At 53.3% G+C, this 19,000-nt stretch overlaps 1 protein-coding gene across 1 annotated transcript in view; it reads left to right on the plus strand.

Annotated features, from left to right (window-relative positions):
- Positions 1-19,000, plus strand: part of CSMD2 (CUB and Sushi multiple domains 2) — a 352,515-nt gene that overhangs the window by 295,717 nt on the left and 37,798 nt on the right. Inside the window, exons 42-48 of the mRNA XM_054395468.1 lie at positions 1,655-1,843; positions 6,244-6,421; positions 7,890-8,035; positions 12,135-12,215; positions 14,232-14,345; positions 16,865-17,053; positions 17,862-18,008. Coding sequence (XP_054251443.1) covers positions 1,655-1,843; positions 6,244-6,421; positions 7,890-8,035; positions 12,135-12,215; positions 14,232-14,345; positions 16,865-17,053; positions 17,862-18,008 — 1,044 coding nt within the window. The remainder of the gene's footprint in view (positions 1-1,654; positions 1,844-6,243; positions 6,422-7,889; positions 8,036-12,134; positions 12,216-14,231; positions 14,346-16,864; positions 17,054-17,861; positions 18,009-19,000) is intronic.

Consider the following 19,000-nt stretch of genomic DNA (forward strand, 5'->3'; position numbering starts at 1 on the left):
CTCTGAGAGAGAGAGATGTAAGATCTCTCTAAGCTCAAGCCTGAACTTCCCCCTGCACAGCTTGAGACTGTGTCCTCTTGTTCTGTTGCTCTTTACCTGGGAAAAGAGACCAACCCCCACCTGGCTGCAACCTCCCTTCAGGTAGGTGTAGACGACAATGAGGTGTCCCCTGAACCTCCTCTTCTCCAGGCTGAACAACCCCACTCCAAACTCCTCATAGGGCTTGGAACAGACACTGGAACAGGGAGGTTGTGGATGCCTCCTCCCTGGAGAGGTTCAAGGTCAGGCTTTTTCCAGTGGTGCTCAGTGACAGGACAAGGAGTAACAAGGCACAAACTTGAACACAGGAAGTTCCATTTAAACATGACAAGGAACTTCTTCATTTGAGGATGGTTGAGCACTGGAACAGGCTGTCCAGAGAGGTCCTGGATGTCCCCTCCCTGGAGGGGTTCAAGGCCAGGCTGGATGAGACCATGAGCAACCTGGGCTGGTGGGAGGTGTCACTGCAAGGGGGTTGGAACTGGATGAGCTTTAAGGTCCCTTCCAGCCCAACCCATTCTATGAAAAAGAAAAAATCCTGTCCCCAGGTGCTAAGGGTGAGAGCAGGCTTCATGGTTGTTGCTGTTCTGTTGAGTTAATTCCATGAGGACTTAATCCTAATGAGTGGAAAGGTGTTAGATGAAGGCCATGCTTAATCCTTAGAACTGGGATCTGGTCCCCCTAGGGCAAACAAGAAATGTTCCTGGAGTGCTTGGAATTAATCCAGCCAGGTTCACTTAGACCTTGGCTCATGTGGAAAGAGAAGAGTCCTCAGCAGCCAGGAGTTTTTGCTCTGCAGTTGTGCAGCTGCTTTTCAAATCTCAGCTGAAGCCTGAACAGCTTCTGCTGAGGCTGCTGCAGGGAGTTGGGAATAGCCAAATGAGCTAACAAGGGAGCTGCCGTGGCTACCTGATAGGAAAATCAAAAGATGCCCTCAGCACAGCTTTTGGAGAGGTTGGGGGAATGGAGGTGCCTGCCCTTCCTACCCAGCTGGAGTCCCCAGGCACCAACCCCACTTTGGAATGTGATGTCCTCTGAGCAGCCTCTGAAAGAGTGGAGTGAGGCCCTTAAACTCTGCTTCTCTTGGTGGAGTTGCTGCTCTTTGAAAGTGCTGAACTGGGAATGCCCACAGCAGCCCTTGGCCCTGTAGAAAGAGAAAATGAACTTTTCATGGAATCACAGAATTGGTTTGGTTCTCAAGGCCCTTTAGGATCACTCAGTCCAACCATTCTCTCACTCTGCTCGTGCTGGTGCTTCACCATGGCCCTCAGCACCACATCTCTGCCTCTTTGAAACACCTCCAGGGGTGGGGACTCCACCACCTCCCTGGGCAGCCTGTTCCAATCCCTGACTGCTCTTGCAGCAAAGAATTTTTACCTCATGCCCAACCTGAATCTCCCCTGGGGCAACTTGAAGCCATTTCCTCTTGTCTCACTGCTTTTCCCTTGGGAGAAGAGTCCAACCCCCACCTGTCTCCAACCTCCACTCAGGGAGCTGTAGAGAGGTGTGGGGCTGATGGTTGGACTCAATGATCTAGGAGATCTTTGCCAGCCCAAACAATTCTCTCATTCTGTGATTTCTCCTTACGTTTGGGGTTTGTTGTTTCTTTTCTCAGCCTATGAGCTGCAGGAGTGCCCTGACCCTGAACCTTTTGCTAATGGTGTTGTAAGAGGAGCAGGTTACAACGTTGGCCAGTCCATCTCTTTTGAGTGTCTGCCTGGCTACCAGCTGATTGGCCACCCAGTCCTGACCTGTCAGCATGGCACCAACAGGAACTGGGACCACCCATTGCCCAGGTGTGAAGGTATGGCTTTGGGGTCACCTTGAGAGCATTTCTGGGGAGGGAAAAGGCTTCAGCTCTCTCTTCTGGTCTGGAGTTGTTCGGTGATTGGGCTGAAAGCTGCTCTGCAAACAGAAGCATCACTGGAAGCAGACTGGGAATCATAGAATCAGTCAGGGTTGGAAGGGACCACAAGGCTCAGCCAGTTCCAACCCCCCTGCCATGCCCAGGGACACCTCACACTACAGCAGGCTGGCCACAGCCTCATCCAGCCTGGCTGCAAACACCTCCAGGGATGGAGCCTCAACCACCTCCCTGCACAACCCATTCCAGGCTCTCACCACTCTCATGGGGAAGAACTTCTTCCTCAAGTCCAGTCTGAATCTCCCCACTTCCAGCTATATTTCATTCCCCCCAGTCCTATCACTCTCTGATAGCCTAAAAAGTCCCTCCCCAGCTTTCTTGTAGCCCCCTTCAGACATTGGAAGTCCACAAGAAGGTCACCTCGGAGCCTTCTCTTCTCCAGACTGAACAGCCCCAACTCTTTCAGTCTGTCCTGGTAGGAGAGGAGCTCCAGCCCTCTGCTCATCCTGGTGGCCCTTCTCTGGACACCTTCCAGCATGTCCAGATCCCTCTTGTAACAGAGGCTCCAGAAGTGGACTCAGTACTCCAGGTGGGGTCTCAGCAGAGCTGAGCAGAGGGGGAGAATCCCCTCCCTTGCCCTGCTGGCCACACTTCTCCTGCTGCAGCCCAGGCTCTGCTTGGCTCTCTGGGCTGCAAGTTCTCACTGACAGCTCCTGGTGAGCTTCTCATCCACCAGCACCCCCAAGTCCCTCTCCTCAGGGCTGCTTTCCAGCCAGTCCCTGCCCAGCCTGGATTTGTGCTTGGGAATGCTCAAGCCCTGAGGTGCTGAAGCAGGTTCTCAGTAGGCTCAAAATAGTTCAGCCTGGTCCAAGGAAACATTTTGAACAGCTCCAGACCAAGGTGTGTGCTTGGGGCTGTTTGAATCTCATGCTGTGGTTGAGGACCATCTCCAGCTGTCTGCTGGTGCACTGCAGGGTGATTGTCACCATCCTTGTGGGCTGGTTTCTTTCTTCAACAGCTTTCATCTTCCCTTCATCTGGCACTGGTAAATAAAAGCAGGCCCTGGTCTTGCAGCTCTGGGAGCTCTTAGTGTGGGAAGATTGTGTCCCTCTTTAGTGTGGCAGTGGTGGCATCTCCAAAGTGATCCAGAAGGGAGTTCTTCAGGAGCCTTGCATGTTCCCCTTTCTGAAGACCACACATGCCAGGAGAACCTTGCAAGCTGAAGGATCTACATGCTGGGCACTGAAGCTCAACCTCAAATCCTCTTTTCAGCCCCCAACACTGGGCTGAGTTTTGTGTGGTTTGCTTTAGGAGGTTTTCAGATGAACCTTTTAGAAGTTCAAGGCTGCTTATTGAAGATTTCCCACCACACTTCCCAGGAGCACTGACCTTTATCCCAGCCTCTTTACAGCACTTGGTCTGCAAGCACTGTGCACTGGGGGAAGAAAGGGAGAGGTGATATTTATCCTCTTTTCAAGGCTTAAGTCCTTGAACTCTGGGAGAACACAAAGCATAAAGAACTAAATCCTCAGCTGCTCTTTTCCCTGACCCCAGCAGTGCACCAGAGATGTGTCAGCTGGGGAACTCCTCTCCTGTGCTCAGCTGGGGAACTCTCCTGTGCTCAGCTGGGTGCTGCTGGTAGGGTTGGTGCTAGCAGGATTATCATGGAATCATAGAATCAATCAGTCAGGGCTGGAAGGGACCACAAGGCTCAGCCAGTTCCAACCCCCCTGCCATGCCCAGGGACACCTCACACTACATCAGGCTGGCCAGAGCCTCATCCAGCCTGGCTGCAAACACCTCCAGGGATGGAGCCTCAACCACCTCCCTGGACAACCCATTCCAGGCTCTCACCACTCTCATGGGGAAGAACTTCTTCCTCATGTCCAGCCTGAATCTCCTCACTTCCAGCTTTGTTCCATTCCCCCCAGTCCTGTCACTACCTGATAGCCTAAAAAGTCCCTCCCCAGCTTTCTTGTAGCCCCCTTCAGATACTGGAAGGCCACAAGAAGGTCACCTCAGAGCCTTCTCTTCTCCAGACTGAACAGCCCCAACTCTTTCAGTCTGTCCTGGTAGGAGAGGAGCTCCAGCCCTCTGCTCATCCTGGTGGCCCTTCTCTGGACACCTTCCAGCATGTCCAGATCCCTCTTGTAACAGAGGCTCCAGAACTGGATGCAGTATTCCAGGTGGGGTCTCAGCAGAGCTGAGCAGAGGGGGAGAATCACCTCCCTTGACCTGCTGGCCACACTTCTCCTGCTGCAGCCCAGGCTCTGCTTGGCTCTCTGGGCTGCAAGTGCACACTGACAGCTCCTGGTGAGCTTCTCATCCACCAGCAAGAAGATTATGCCCTTCTCTACCCCAGGCATCAACTCTGCCAGCTACAACCATCCAGTTCTTCCCTCTTTGTTGTGTTTTTAAGTAGCTTTCTTGCTCTGCAGCCCTTCTGACATCAGAGAGGGGTGAGGGGTTAGGTACATTTTGGACCATTTGCTGAGTTTGCCTCTTTGTGCACATCTGGAGAGCTGCAAACACCATTAAAGTCAACTCAGAACTGCCCTTTTTTTTAGCTTTTGCCTCAAATGGTCCAATTCTTTGCTTTTTGCATAGCAGCAAGCAGGCAGCACTGGCAGCCTCAGGCTAACCACCTCACCTCTCCTCTGCAGGTCACCACTGAAAGCCCTTTTAATTAAAAGAGAAGCTGTAATTCCAAAAGGAGTGCACAGAAGCCAAGCTTTCCAGCATGGCTCCAGGGAGGTTTGTTTTTTTTTTTTTTTTCCCAGTGATCAGCAGGCTGCCTGCTGCTTTGCAAGGCAGAGAGAAACTTGGCCCTCAAGGGTCTTTGTTTCAGAAGATGAGTGTCTGGAGTTCCATAAACACAGGTGTTCTGCTCAGCTTGGCAGCCCACATGAGAGAGCAGAGCAGAGCAGAGCCAGGTGGTGAAGGGAAGGAGCCAGGCTCTCACCTCACCTCTGCCACATCAGCTCAGGGTGCTGGGAGGCTGGGGGGGTGCTGCTCCTGTGCAAAAAAAAAACCCAAAAGAAGCAGCAGAGTGTTCAGCACAGAGCCAGGATGAGGGAGTTGTGCTGAGAGGGAGGATGCCTTGCTCCAAGCCAAGGGTTGGGTTAAGGCAGCTCTGGGCCAGGGCTGGCTCAGGTCTGTGCTTGCCCTGAGCCTTCAGGTGTTGCAGCTCACCAGGAGCACCCTGCAGATGTTGTCATCAAACTTCCTTGCCAGGGAGGGCCAGAAGCTGATGTTGGTGCAAAGGACTTCCAGAGCTAGGGACCTGCTGTAGCCATCCTGCATTGCCTTCAGCAGTCACAGATTGCACTGGGTAGGGAAGGACCCTCAAAGGGCATCTTGTCCCTCCCCCCTGCAGCCAGCAGGGACATCTTCAGCCAGATCAGGCTGCCCAGGGCCACATCAGGCCTCTTCTTGAACCACATCCCTGGGCAGCCTGTTCCAGTGTCTCCCCACCCTCACTGTGCAGAACTTCCTCCTGGTGTCCAACCTAAATCTCCTCTGCTGCAGCTTCAAACCATTGCCCCTCACCCTACCACCACAGACCCTTCTAAACAGTCCCTCCCCAGCCTTCCTGCAGGTCCCCTCCAGATATTAAAATGCAGCTGTAAGGCCTCCCTGGAGCCTTCTCTTCTCCAGGCTGAACAGCCCCAGCTCCCTCAGCCTGTCCTCACAGGAGAGGTGCTCCATCCAGAGCCCTTCTCCATCCAGCAGGATGCCATCTTCCTCTCTGTTTCCAATCAGCTCTCTTTAGTTTGTGAGTTCCTCTGGACCTGGAAGATCCCTGGTGCAAGAGACCTGTCATCTTGATTAATGGATTGGATGCTGCTGTCACACAAATCATCCTTTCCCCCCTGCTTGGATGTTCTCGGTGAAAAGCCAGCTGCTGAGTGCTTCTGGGCCAGGCTCTGCTGGCTGAACAAGTGGACAGGTTTGCCCACTGGTGTGAGCTCCTCAGGAGCTGGATTTGCCATGCATGGGTGCAGACAGCTGGTGAAGCCCAAAGACTCTTAGCAGGGCTTGAGAGAGAGAGTTTATTTCTTTGCACACCTGGCCACCACATCTGCCCTGAGCAGCCTCCTTGCAGCTCCTGCAGCACTTCATGAATGTATTGTAGTGGAATTAAGCTGAAAAGGTTGCCTGTGGTTCTGAGAGACAGGAATCAGACAAGATATAGGAAGACTGGGGGGCTGGAGCCTCCTTGCTATCTTTCTATCAAAGCAAAAGGAAGGAGCCTGGCAAGTAGAGGATCTTGGGGAGGTCTGGTCTGGGGTCTTGGTGCTTCTTCATGAGGTTTGTGTTTCTTGTCTGCTTCCCTGCAGTGCCTTGTGGGGGGAACATCACCACCCAAAATGGTACAGTTTACTCTCCTGGCTTCCCCAACCAGTACCCCAATTCCCAGGACTGCACTTGGCTCCTGACAGTGCCAGTGGGGTATGGAATCCACCTCAACTTCACCCTGCTGCAGACAGAGCCCTACAACGATTTCATCACTGTCTGGTGAGTGGAGCAGAGGGCTGAGGGCACCAGGAGGAAGCTCTTGGTGAGAAATGGAGCAGCCCAGGGCTGGTGGCAGGGGGAGGTGGTGACAGAGTGGGAGGAAGTATCCTCTGGTGACACTGGGGTGAGGATTTGGAATTGTTGTGGTTTTTTTTCCCAACTCCAGGTGCTTGGTAAAGGCTTTAGGTTAAAGGCCAGGTGCTGCAGAATGGGGAATGCCTCCAAAGAGTTCATGCTGTGGGCAGGGAATGCAAGGCCAGTGAAGGGAATGGTCCTGCAGCACTGCTGCTCCCTTGGTGACTAAGCTGCTCCTGCCAGGTGATGGCCATGTCCTGCTTTGGGTCTGCAGAGGAATCTGCACAGCAATCCTTAGCCTTCAGGGAGCTTCTGCCTCCTTGCAGAAGTTATCCCACCCTTGGCCACACAGCAACACCTCTGAGACCTTGCAGGTCTTCCTGGCCACTGATGTCTGTGGTCAGGCAGCAGCCACAGTCCCACTGCTGCAGTCCCAACCCCCAGGAGCAAGGGGCTGAGCTGCAGGGGGGATGCAGAGCAGCATCTCAGCTGGGCTGGGTCAGCCTTGGGTGGCTGAGTCCTTCTCAGCCTTCTGGCTGCTTTCAGCAGCCTGGCCCAAGTTCCCTGCTGAATGGAATAAGGAACTTTTCTTGGGAAGCCCAAGGGGCTCTGCAGAGGCCAGCTTATGGATGGTTCATGTGGTTGACTTCAGCTGAAATGAATCTTGTTCAGGCTGCTGGAACAGGAATTGCTTTTTGTTTCTGATTTCTCTGATGGACATTTTGGAGGCTTTTTGGAGTTGTCTTTTTTTTTTCCCTCCCCTTCCCTTTTCCTCTCTTGTCTATGGCTCCCTGGCTATGGATAGAGGCTGAAAGAAGGGAAACTGGTAAATCATTTACCAATGTCCTCTTTGGGTTTTTCCTTTTGCAATCAGAGATCCTCAGCCCTGCCATCCCAGCTGGTCTCCCTTACAGGTTGGGAGCAACTTTTCCTGTTTGGAGAAGGGAATGGCCTGACCCCAACTTCAGTCAGCCAAGGGAGCACAGAAAGATGCACTGACCAAAGAGTTTGTGGCCAAGTTCTGCAGCTTTGCAAGTCAATCTCTGACTTGGAAAACACCTGAGTGTTTGCTGTGCTGAAAAAAACTCCCTTGGGAAACTGCCCTTAATTCTTCAGCTTCTGAAGCTGAAAATGAAGTTCAGCCTGTCTGCTGGGTGAGCCCTGTGCTGCCAGAAGAGCTTATACTGGTTATAATGGAGTGGGGAGGGGGACTGGATGGTCCAGGCCATCTGCCCAGGAAGCTGCTGAGACTGTGTTATGGATGGAGAAAAGGGAGGGCAAGGCAGGAAGAGCATGGAGGGGCTCCTGTGCATGCAGTGTAGGAGGCTGGCTGCTGCCTAGGGTTAAAGACATGTGCTAATGCTCTTCTCTGGCCTTTCTGACATGACTTTAGGGATGGCCCCCAGCAAACAGCCCCACAGCTTGGTGTCTTCACTGGCAACTCTGCAAAGAAATCAGCCCAAAGCTCTTCCAACCAGGTCCTGATGAAGTTCCACAGCGACGGAGCCAACGGAGGGATTTTTGCCATTTATTTCTACGGTCTGTAACCTGCCCCCCAGCTGCTCCCCAGCTGCTGAGGGGGTGTGGAGGGGCAGGGAGCAGCTTCTTCTGGGGGGGGGGGGCTGGCTGTGGGGAAGAGATGTGAGGGGGGGAAAAAAAAAAACAGCAAAACCCACACTTTTACCTGGAGACTTCCCCAAAGAGTCCAGAGGACAGGCTGAAAGAATTGGGGTTGTGCAGCCTGGAAAAGAGAGGCTCCAGGGAAACCTTAGCATTTCACTATCTGAAGGGGACCTTCAGGCTGGGGAGGGACTGTTTAGAAGGGCCTGTGGGGATAGGATGAGGAGCAATGGTTTGAAACTGCAGCAGGACAGATTTAGGTTGGACTCTAGGAGGAAGCTCTGCACAATGAGGGTGGTGAGACACTGGAACTGGTTGCCCAGGGGAGTGGTGGAGGCCCCATCCCTGCAGATATTCAAGATCAGACTTGATGTGGCCCTGGGCAGCCTGCTCTGACTGCAGGGGGCTTGGCCAAGATGTCCTTGGAGAGTCCTTTGCAACCCAAAGCCATCTGAGAGGTTGCTCCCTCTTCCCCAGGCTCTCATTCTGTGTGTGGTGCCCCTGCAGGTCAGGAAAGGTGTGGGAAAGGAGGGGAATTCCCACACAGGGCCCAGAGAGTGCAGTCAGCTGCATCTTTGCCATCACCCTTTGGGCTGTAACTGCAGGAAACACAATTTCCTGAGGATCTCCAGCAATGCACATTCTAATTGCTGGCAGATCTAGGACATAGGAGATGTCCTCCTTCAGCTTTCAGTGGCTTACTTTTTCCCCATGCAGTGATGATCAGCACTGTGTCAGAGAACCTTTGTCCTTGTAAATGCCTGCAAAGAGACATTTCCTTAGTGGTGGAGGAAGGGAAACAAAAAGGATGCTTCACAGAGCTGGAAGATTCAGCAACACCCCTTGGAAAATGGACAATGCTGCTGCAGCTCTTAGGGAATGGCTTAGTCCAGGTGGCAGCAGGAGCTGATGTGTGAGCCTGATGGGAAAGGGGTTTTATGGCACAGTAACCCAAGGGGGTCCCAGTGTGCTTTCAAGGACAGGGCTCTGTTTTGTCCTGCTGAGAACAGGTGGATGTGCTGTGGAAAGGAGCTCCCCTGGTGCTGCATCACCCATGTGCTGAAGCCATCCCAGTCACACTTATGGCCCAGCAAGGAGAGATTCAGCCTGGAGCTGCTGAGTTATCTTTCCACTTCTCCAGAGGCTGTCAAGGACTTCTTAAAGAGCATTTAATTTAAATTTTGGTTACAGTTTCCTTTCCTCCCCCTTCCCCCCCTCTTCAAGCTTCTGTTTCAAAGGTTGCAAGTGACTGTGTCCCCTCCTGGGATGGCTCTGCTGTGGAGCAGGATTCTGCCCTGCTGCCTCCCATGGAATCACAGAATGGGTTGGGTTGGAAGGGACCTTAAAGCTCAGCCAGTTCCAACCCCCCTGCCGTGGGCAGGGACACCTCCCACCAGCCCAGGGTTGCTCAAGGCCTCATCCAGCCTGGGTCTGAACACCTCAAGGGAGAGGGCATCCACAACCTCCCTGGGCAGCCTGTTCCAGTGTTCCACCACCCTCCTGCTTCTTCCTAATGTCCAGTCTAAATCTCCCCTGCTTTAGTTGGAAACCACTGCCCCTTCTCCTGTCACCACAAGCCCTGGCTCCTGCTGCTCTCCCATGCCATGTTTGGGTTCTCCCAGCTCATTTACTCCTCCAGTGCCTGTGCTGCTGTGGTGCATTGCAGAGAAGGGGCTGGCTGTCCACCTTACAGAGCTGCCACTTCCTTTGGCCCTGCCCTGGCTGAGCTTAGCTCACTGCACTGGCACAGGCTGCCCAGGGAGGTGCTGGAGTCCCCATCCCTGGAGCTGTTCAAGAAACCTGTGGCCATGGCACTTGGGGGCAGGGGTTAGTGGCCATGGCACTTGGGGACAGGGGTTAGTGGCCATGGTGGGGTTGGGCTGACTTGATCTTAGAAGCCTTCCCCAACCTTACTGATTCTCTGAGTCTCTCTGTTGGGTTTTTTCCTGCCCCATCCCTCCTCTGTTCCATCCAGCCCCTTCCCTGGACCTCCACACACATCATTTGGGAAAGCATTATCCTCCCCTGGCTCAGGGGGTAAGGAAACTGGGGCAAGATGAGGTTGGACTCAAAGATCTCCTGAGGTCCCTTCCAACCTCTAGCATCCTGTGATCCTGTGGTGATGGGGTGTCTGCTTCTGGAGGTGTGCATTTCACCTCAGACTGCCAGCCCTGAACCTCCTGGAGTTAGTAAGAATTAATATTCAGTGGCAGCTTGAGCTCCACTCTCTTAAATTAAAAGGCTGATCTAAATTTCAGAGGAAGTTATGCTCGCCCAGGGTCAGGTGCAGGGGGAGCAAAGATGCAGACAAGTGCTGAGCAAATAGCAGAAAATGCCTTTCATTAATATTCATTTAGTTCCCAGCACCATATTTTCACTTTAAACTGTGCTCACAGCTCTGCTCTGCTTTATTTTCCCAAGCAGCCCAGTGCCCAAGCCCTCCACACCCACCTGCTTGGAAGGAGGAGGTTTGGCTTGCTCCTTGTTAAGCTGATCTCTCCTATTTTTTACCTCTTTTTGGGTGGAAACCTTGCTCTTTGCAGTGTGTTTGGGGAGGTGTGAGGAACTGGTCCTGCTCAGGTTTCTTGTCATACAATCATGGGGTGGTTTCTGCTGGAAGATACCTTCAAGAGTACTGAGGCCAACCAGCAACCCAACACCACCATGGCCACTAAACCACAGCCCCAAGTGCCATGTCTGTGTTTTTTGAACACCTCCAGGGTGTTTGAACACCTCCACCACCTCCCTGGGCAGCCTCTTCCAATCCCTGACCACTCTTGCAGTGAAGGATTTGTTCCTAATCTCCAACCTAAACCTCCCCTGGTGCAACTGGAGGCCATTCCCTCTCATTCCATCACCTGCTATTAGGGAGAAGAGCCCAACCTCACCTGACTCCAACCTCCTTTCAGGGACTTGTAGAGAGCATTGAGGTCTCCCCTCAGCATCCTCTTCTCCAGGCTACCTCCCAATTCCCATTTAGCCCTTAAATGGGCAAAGAGCCATTCCATAAGAGCTTTGGCTTCCATAAGGCTCTGCCATCAGCCTTGCAAAGGTTGCTTGGTGTGCTGCAAGCTGCCTGGAAGGTTTGCAGTTGAAGGCAGGAGTGCTGCTGGAATTCTGTGCAGCAGGAACCAAGGAGTAACTCCAGGTTAAAAATAAACCAGGGAGTTCTGTGATTTCTGCTGAAGGACAAGCAGCAAGGATGAGATTCTCTGAGTAATTATTGTAATCTCCTTGCTGCTGGAGCAGGCTGAGACTCCTCTGTGCCTGACCTAATTCCACTGAGGCCACCAAGACCCACAGATTGCATGGGATTGGAGGTGACCCTCAAAGGGCATCTTGTCCAACCCCCACCCTGCAGGCAGCAGGGATACCTCCAGCTCAATCAGGCTGCCCAGGGCCTCATCAAGCCTCGATGTCTACAGGGATGGAGCCTCAACCACATCCCTGGGTGACCTGTTGCAGTGTTCCACCACCCCCATTGTGAAGAGCTTCCTCCTGATGGCCAAGATCTCTCTTAGTAACCCAGAAGGTGTCATTAATATCACCTCAGGTCAGCCCCCATCACTCAGTGTCATCCAAATGCTGTCCAGGCAGGCTGAGGGAGCTGGGGGGCTCTTCAGCTTGGAGCAGAGGAGCCTGAGGGGAGCTGCTCATAAAGATGTGCAGAGCAGTGTGGGGAGGATGGAGCCAGGCTCTGCTCAGGGATGTCCAACCACAGGACAAGGGGCACTGGGGGCAAGCTGGAGCAGAGGAGGATCCAAGGGAACCTGAGGAGAAACTTTTTCACTCTGAGGGTGACAGAGCCCTGGAGCAGGCTGCCCAGAGAGGTTGTGGAGCCTCCTTCTGCAGAGACATTCCACCTGGATGCCTTCCCGTGTGACCTGCCCTGGGTGATGCTGCTCTGGCAGAGGGCTTGGACTGGATGACCTTTGGAGGAGGTCCCTTCAATTCTGGGGTGACTGTGGTTGCTTTCACCCCCAGCTCACCCTCTCCTGCTCTTCCTTTGCTCTTTCAGCCTACCAGCTCTTCAGATGTCAGCCTCCCACCATCGTTCCCAACGCAGAAATCGTCGCTGAGAACGAAGAGTATAACATAGGTAGCTTCTCCTGGGCCTCCTTCCATCCCCTCCAGCTCCTGGGAATGCCCACAGGAAGGCACACTGCTGTCCCCTCCTAGCTGGGGATTTCAGGAAGCCTCTTTCCATGGGTGTGTGGCATGGTGGAGCTGACCTTGCTCAACACTCAGCATCCACAGACAGGCTGCTCTGGTTACCCCAGAGCCTTTCCTCTCTTCCAGTGCAGAGGAAGTGGTTTGGCTTTGGTCAGAGCCTTTGAGCTTGCTGGGAAACACAAATCTCTGCCACAGGAAGGGTTTTCAGGTGTTTCAAACAAAGCAGGGTGTAGAAGCTTTGAGGGCCAGCAGTCTTCTTTGGAGAGCCTCTCAGCCACATCCCCTCTGCTTGCTGGGCTTGAGTTTTTCTTTGGCTGCTGGTCACAGCCATACCCACAGCTTAAAATGTGCCTGCAACCAGCAGAGTCACCCTGGCTGGTTTTTAAAGCAGCTTTTTAACCCTGCCTGCTCTCTTGGAGGAAGCCTCCACCCGGGAGAGCTTGGACAAATCAAAATGGTCTCAGAGGCATGAGGGCAGATTTGTCCAACCAAGGCTCCACCTTGATTCTCTACCCCTCTTATTTCTGCCTCTGCCCCTTTTATTTCTGCTTTACCCTTTTTATTTCAGCTCTGCCCCTTTTATTTCTGCTTTACCCCTTTTACTTCTGCTCTAGCCCTTTTATTTCTGCATCTTCCCCATTATTTCTGCCTCTATCCCTTTTATTTCAGCTCTGCCCCTTTTATTTCTGCTTTACCCCTTTTACTTCTGCTCTAGCCCTTTTATTTCTGCATCTTCCCCATTATTTCTGCCTCTATCCCTTTTATTTCAGCTCTGCCCCTTTTATTTCTGCTTTACCCTTTTTATTTCAGCTCTGCCCCTTTTATTTCTGCTTTACCCCTTTTACTTCTGCTCTAGCCCTTTTATTTCTGCATCTTCCCCATTATTTCTGCCTCTATCCCTTTTATTTCAGCTCTGCCCCTTTTATTTCTGCTTTACCCCTTTTACTTCTGCTCTAGCCCTTTTATTTCTGCATCTTCCCCATTATTTCTGCCTCTATCCCTTTTATTTCAGCTCTGCCCCTTTTATTTCTGCTTTACCCTTTTTATTTCAGCTCTGCCCCTTTTATTTCTGCTTTACCCCTTTTACTTCTGCTCTAGCCCTTTTATTTCTGCATCTTCCCCATTATTTCTGCCTCTATCCCTTTTCTTTCTGCTCTGCCCCTTTTATTTCTGCATCTTCCCCTCTTATTTCTGCCTCTAGCCCCTTTCTTTCAGTCCTACCCCTTTTATTTCTGCTCCTTCCCCTCTTATTTCTGCTTCTTCCCCTCTTATTTCTGCCTCTATCCCCTTTCTTTCAGTCCTACCCATTAATTTCTGCTTCTCCCCTTCCTATTTCTGCCCCTCCCCTCCTATTTCTGCCCCTCCCCCTCCTATTTCTGCCCTTCCCCCTCCTATTTCTGCCCCTCCCCCTCCTATTTCTGCCCCTCCCCTCCTATTTCTGCCCCTCCCCCTCCTATTTCTGCCCTTCCCCCTCCTATTTCTGCCCTCCCCCTCCTATTTCTGCCCCTCCCCCTCCTATTTCTGCCCCTCCCCCTCCTATTTCTGCCCTCCCCCTCCTATTTCTGCCCTCCCCTCCTATTTCTGCCCCTCCCCCTCCTATTTCTGCCCCTCCCCTCCTATTTCTGCCCCTCCCCTCCTATTTCTGCCCCTCCCCCTCCTATTCTGCCCTCCCCCTCCTTTTTCTGCCCCTCCCCCTCCTATTTCTGCCCCTCCCCCTCCTATTTCTGCCCCTCCCCCTCCTTTTTCTGCCCCTCCCCCTCCTATTTCTGCCTCTCCCCCTCTCTTTTCAGCTCTCCCCCTTTTCTTTCTGCACATTCATGGCAGACCTCCATGGCAGAGGCACAGTCAAGGGGTCTCTGCCCCCCCTCCTCCCAGGGCATGCTTCAACCTTCCTGAGCTGATCCTTCTCTGGGGCCAAGATGGTTTCTCTCTGTGTCTGCAGGGGACATAGTGAGGTACAGATGCCTCCCTGGCTTTACCTTGATTGGAAATGAAATCCTGACCTGCAAACTAGGCACTCACCTCCAGTTTGAAGGACCTCCTCCCACGTGTGAAGGTAAAGCTGGGGGTGCTCAGCGTGGGGAGGGAGCAAACTGGATGGCAGCTCAGGGGAGGTTTCCTTGCACATATCCTTGATCCTCAGATGTCCAAGGTCCCAGCAGTGCAGAAATCACCCACCAGGACCTCCTGGGGAGGGTAGTGAGGGAAAGGCTCTTCTCCTGAGCCACCTCCCAGCAGGGCACCTTGGCTGGGCTCAAGAGAGCACCAGCAGCCAGCAGTGAGAGATTTGCTGGGTGGCTTACTGCTAAGAAATGCCAGGGGAAGTTCCTTCACCCCCTGCTGGCTCTGGGGGTTTTGGGGGGGGGTCTCCACACCATGTCAGGGAGCTGCTGGTGAGAGTCCCACAGAGGCTGCAAGGATCTTAAGGGAATAGAACATCCCTGTGAGGAGGAAAGGCTGAGAGCCCTGGGGCTGCCCCAGAGGGGATCTGAGCAATGCTCAGCAAGAGATAAAGGGTGGGGGGCAAGAGGATGGGGCCAGGCTCTTTCCACTGGCACCCAGTAGTAGGATGAGGAGCAATGGAGACAAACTGCAACCCAGGAGGTTCCATCTGAACAGGAGGAGAAAAATTCCTTTGGTGTGAGGCTGCTGGAGGCCTGGAGCAGGCTGCCCAGAGAGGTTGTGGAGTCTCCTTCTCTGCAGAGCTTCCAAACCCCCCCTGGGCATTGTGCTCCTGGGCAAGCTGCTGTGGGTGCCCTGCCTGAGCAGAGGGCTTGGACTGGATGATCTCCAGAGGTCCCTTCTGACCCACTCCATGCTGGAATTCTGCCAGATGCTTCCCAAATTTGGCTTAGCCCCCAAATCCCCTTTTCAGGAAGGCCCTTTTGCAGCTTGCCCTTCCCTGCAGAGAGGCTGAGCAGAGCTAGAGCTGTGCCTGCCTGCATCAGGGAAGTCATTCCAGCAGTCACCCAAATGTCCTTACCCAGTGAGGTAGCAGGGGGGAAGGAAAACTGCTCTGACAGTTTGCCAGTGATCCATGAGCAGCCAAAGGAGGAGCAGGATCCTCCAGCCAGGCAATCCTGCCAGGAGCAGCCTCTCCATTAGTGCCAGGGGATGTATTACATGGGAGAAGAAAGCAAAGCCCCTAGCAGGCTGCCTTGTCCACCTTGCTGCTGCTCAGGAGGGATCCCAGAGACGTTTCCCTGCTGCCTTGTTACCTTATTTATCCTCTTGGATTCCTGCTGCTGCTTCTTTGCACTCCAGCAGTGATTATTTCATCTCCTCCCTTCCCTCCTATCTGAACAGTTTTACCATATAATAGGATCTTTTTTTTCCAGAGCTTTATTCTCTCTGAACCAGCCTGAGCTGAAGGAGAAGAGGGGAGGTCATTCAATTATTGATTATCCTAACCTGGGGCGGGGGGGGGGGGGGGGGGGGGGGGGGTGCTAAAGGGACTGCTTCAGTTGCATCTGGCCTCCAATTTACAGAGGTCAAAAAGATATTACTGATGGGATTAAGGACTGGGAAAGGAGACACTGCTCCTTCTGGATGCATCTGGCTGCTTGCTGGTCATACAAGGCCAGCAGTTGCTCTGGGCTTTAGTGGTGATCATGGAGAAGCAAAGATCTCCACTTTTTTTTTTTTTTTTTTTTTTTTTAAGGCTTTGTTGGCTCATTTTCTGTCTTCGCCTCCTCTTCTGGGGTGGTTTTGCTGCTCTTTTCCTTCAGCATTTTCAGCTGGATTCAATATTTCCAGCAGCTGGATGAGGTGGGATGGTTAGAGAAAGGAATTGGAGTTGTTTAGTCTGGAGAAGAGGCTGAAGGGAGACCTCATTGCTCTCCACAAGTCCCTGAAAGGAGGTTGGAATTAGGTGGGGGTTGGTCTCTTCTCCTTAGTACCAGGTGATAGAAGGTGAGGAAATGGCCTCAAGTTGCACCAGGGGAGGATTAGGTTGGAAATGAGGAACAATTTCTTTGTTGCAAGAGTGGTCAGGGATTAGAAGAGGCTGCCCAGGGAGGTGGTGGAGTCCCCACCCCTGGAGGTGTTCCAGAAACCTGTGGCCATGGCACCTGGGGCCATGGTTTAGTGGTCATGGTGGGGTTGGGTTGCTGGTGGGACTGGATGACCTTAGAGACATTTTCCAACCCAAACAATCCCAGGATCCATGTGCCTTGCCTAACTACTCCATGGGTGACCTGGGCCAAGCCTGTGGTTCCACACCTTCCTCCAACCCTAGTAAGAAAGTTTCTATGAGGGTGGTGAGACACTGGAACAGGTTGCCCAAGGGTGTGGTTGAGGCCCCATCCCTGGAGATATTAGAATCATAGAACCATAGAATCAGTCAGGATTGGAAGGGACCACAAGGATCATCTAGTTCCAACCCTTCTGCCCATGTTCAAGGTCAAAGTTGAACAACCTGACCTAACTGGAGATGTCTCTGCTAACTGCAGGGGGGTTGGGCAAGGTGGCTTTTGAGGGTCCCTTCCAACCCAGTGTGATTCTGCTCTGTGATTCCTCCCCCTGCAAACGAGGCCAATCCATTTCTCTCTTGTGTCTCCCCCACGCTGCCTGCAGTGCACTGTCCTATGAACCAGGTGCTGACAGACTCCACTGGTGTGATCCTCAGCCAGAGCTCCCTGGGAAGCTACCCTCACTTTCAGACCTGCTCTTGGGTGGTGAAGGTGGAGCCTGGCTATAACATCTCCCTCACCATTGAGTACTTCCTGAGTGAGAAGCAGTATGATGAGTTTGAGATCTTTGATGGTAAGAGACTCCCCAGGGGGACCTTCATTGCAAGGGGGACTTTGGGTAGCTGCTGGTCTCTGCTCCCAGAGCACTCTGGGGAGGGCTTCCCACCACTCCACCTATAACCTTCTGCTGGCTTTAAAGCAAGCTCCTCCTAAGACTCCTTGATTCCCTGGAGGAGAAATCCTCAGTGATTTGGAGAGGGGTTGGGTGGATCTCAAGTATTTGTGGGCTCAGCAAGCTCCCGGGTGATGCAGCAGCAGCAGCAGAGGCTGGGGGTAGGGATGAGTTGTGGAGGGGGGAATTCTCACTCCTGAAGCCCATGCAGAGGCTGGGGGGAAGGGATGAGTTGTGGAGGTGGGAATTCTCACTCCTGAAGCCCATGCAGGCCAGAGGTCTGAGGAACTGAGAGGGGATCTGTCAGGACTGCTGCTGAAGCAGCTTTGTAGCAGAGCTGCTGTGGTGCTGCTGCTCCCCTGCTTGCCTACCAGGAGCTGAGCTGGAGCAGCATGGAGCATGCTTGCTGCTGGAGCATGCTTGCTGCTGGAGCATGCTTGCTGCTGGAGCATGCTGCCTGGAGGAGCACACTGCCTGGAGCAGCCTCCTGCTCCCACTGCCATCAGCTGGGCTTTGTTTGCTGTTGGTTTCCCAGGAGCCAAGTCAAAACCAAAAGCCCCAGGCACGAGCTGGGCTTGCTGACAGCTCCTGGTGGTGCAGCTCCACGCTGTGCCTGGTCCCTCCTGCAGGAACACTCTGCCTCAGAAGGTCCACAGACAGCTCTCTGCCTGCCAGCCCTGCCTCTTCCTCGTTCCCTCCTTCCTTGCAGGTCCCTCTGGCCAGAGTCCACTGCTCCTGTCACTGAGTGGGAACTACTCTGCCCCTCTGACCGTCACCAGCAGCGGGAACAAGGTCTACCTGCGGTGGTCCTCTGATCATGCCTACAACAGGAAAGGCTTCAAAATCCGCTACTCTGGTAAGCACAGCAGAGCCTGGAGGCCTCTGCCAGGGACCTGCCCAGATCTTCAGCCAAGGATCACCACTGAAGTGCTGCAGAGGGCCATCTGTGCTGGCCAAAGCTGCCAAGGGCTGGGCAGGAGCACACAAGTGGCTTCCTCCTGAGCCAGGGAGGCTGGGGAAGGCAGGTTTCCTGCCAGGAGAAGCTGTGAGGCTTTGGCTGGTTTCTCAAGCTCTCTTTGGAGTCAGAACCAGCAGGTACAAGTGTGGATGGCATGGCTGTGGCTGATGAAACCCAACCCATGCCACTGAATCATTGTGTCCTCGCAATGAGGCCATGTTGAGATGTTTGAAGGTGAGCATCACAGGGCAGAAGAATCACAGAATGGGTTGGGTTGGAAGGGACCTTAAAGATCAGCCAGTTCCAAACCCCCTGCCATGGGCAGGGACACCTCCCACCAGCCCAGGTTGCTCAAGGCCTCATCCAGCCTGGTCTTGAGTACCTCATGGAAGGTGGCATCCACAACCTCCTTGGTGCATGAGGCACAACTTAGAATCATAGAATTGTTTTGGTTGGAAAAGACCTCTAAGATCAAGTCCAGCTCTTGATCCAACCCCACCATGGCCACTCAGCCACAACCCCAAGTGCCATGGCCACAGGTTTCTTGAACACCTGCAGGGATGGGGACTCCACCACCTCCCTGGGCAGCCTGTTCCAGTGCCTGACCACTCTTGCAGCAAAGATATTGTTCCTCATTTCCAACCTGAATCCCCCCTGGTGCAACCTGAGGCCATTTCCCCTTGTCCTATCACTTGTTCCTTGGGAGCAGAGCCCAATCCCCACCTGGCTCCAGCCTCCTTTCAGGGAGCTGTAGAGAGCCAGAAGCTCTCCCCTCAGCCTCCTCTTCTCCAGGCTGAACACCCCCAGCTCCCTCAGCTGCTCCTCCCCAGCCCTGTTCTCCAGACCCTCCTCCAGCTTCATTGCCTTTCTCTGGACCCACTCCCCCTCCT

The sequence above is a fragment of the Indicator indicator genome, chromosome 33 (assembly GCF_027791375.1).
Source record: "Indicator indicator isolate 239-I01 chromosome 33, UM_Iind_1.1, whole genome shotgun sequence".
Classification (NCBI taxonomy): domain Eukaryota; kingdom Metazoa; phylum Chordata; class Aves; order Piciformes; family Indicatoridae; genus Indicator; species Indicator indicator.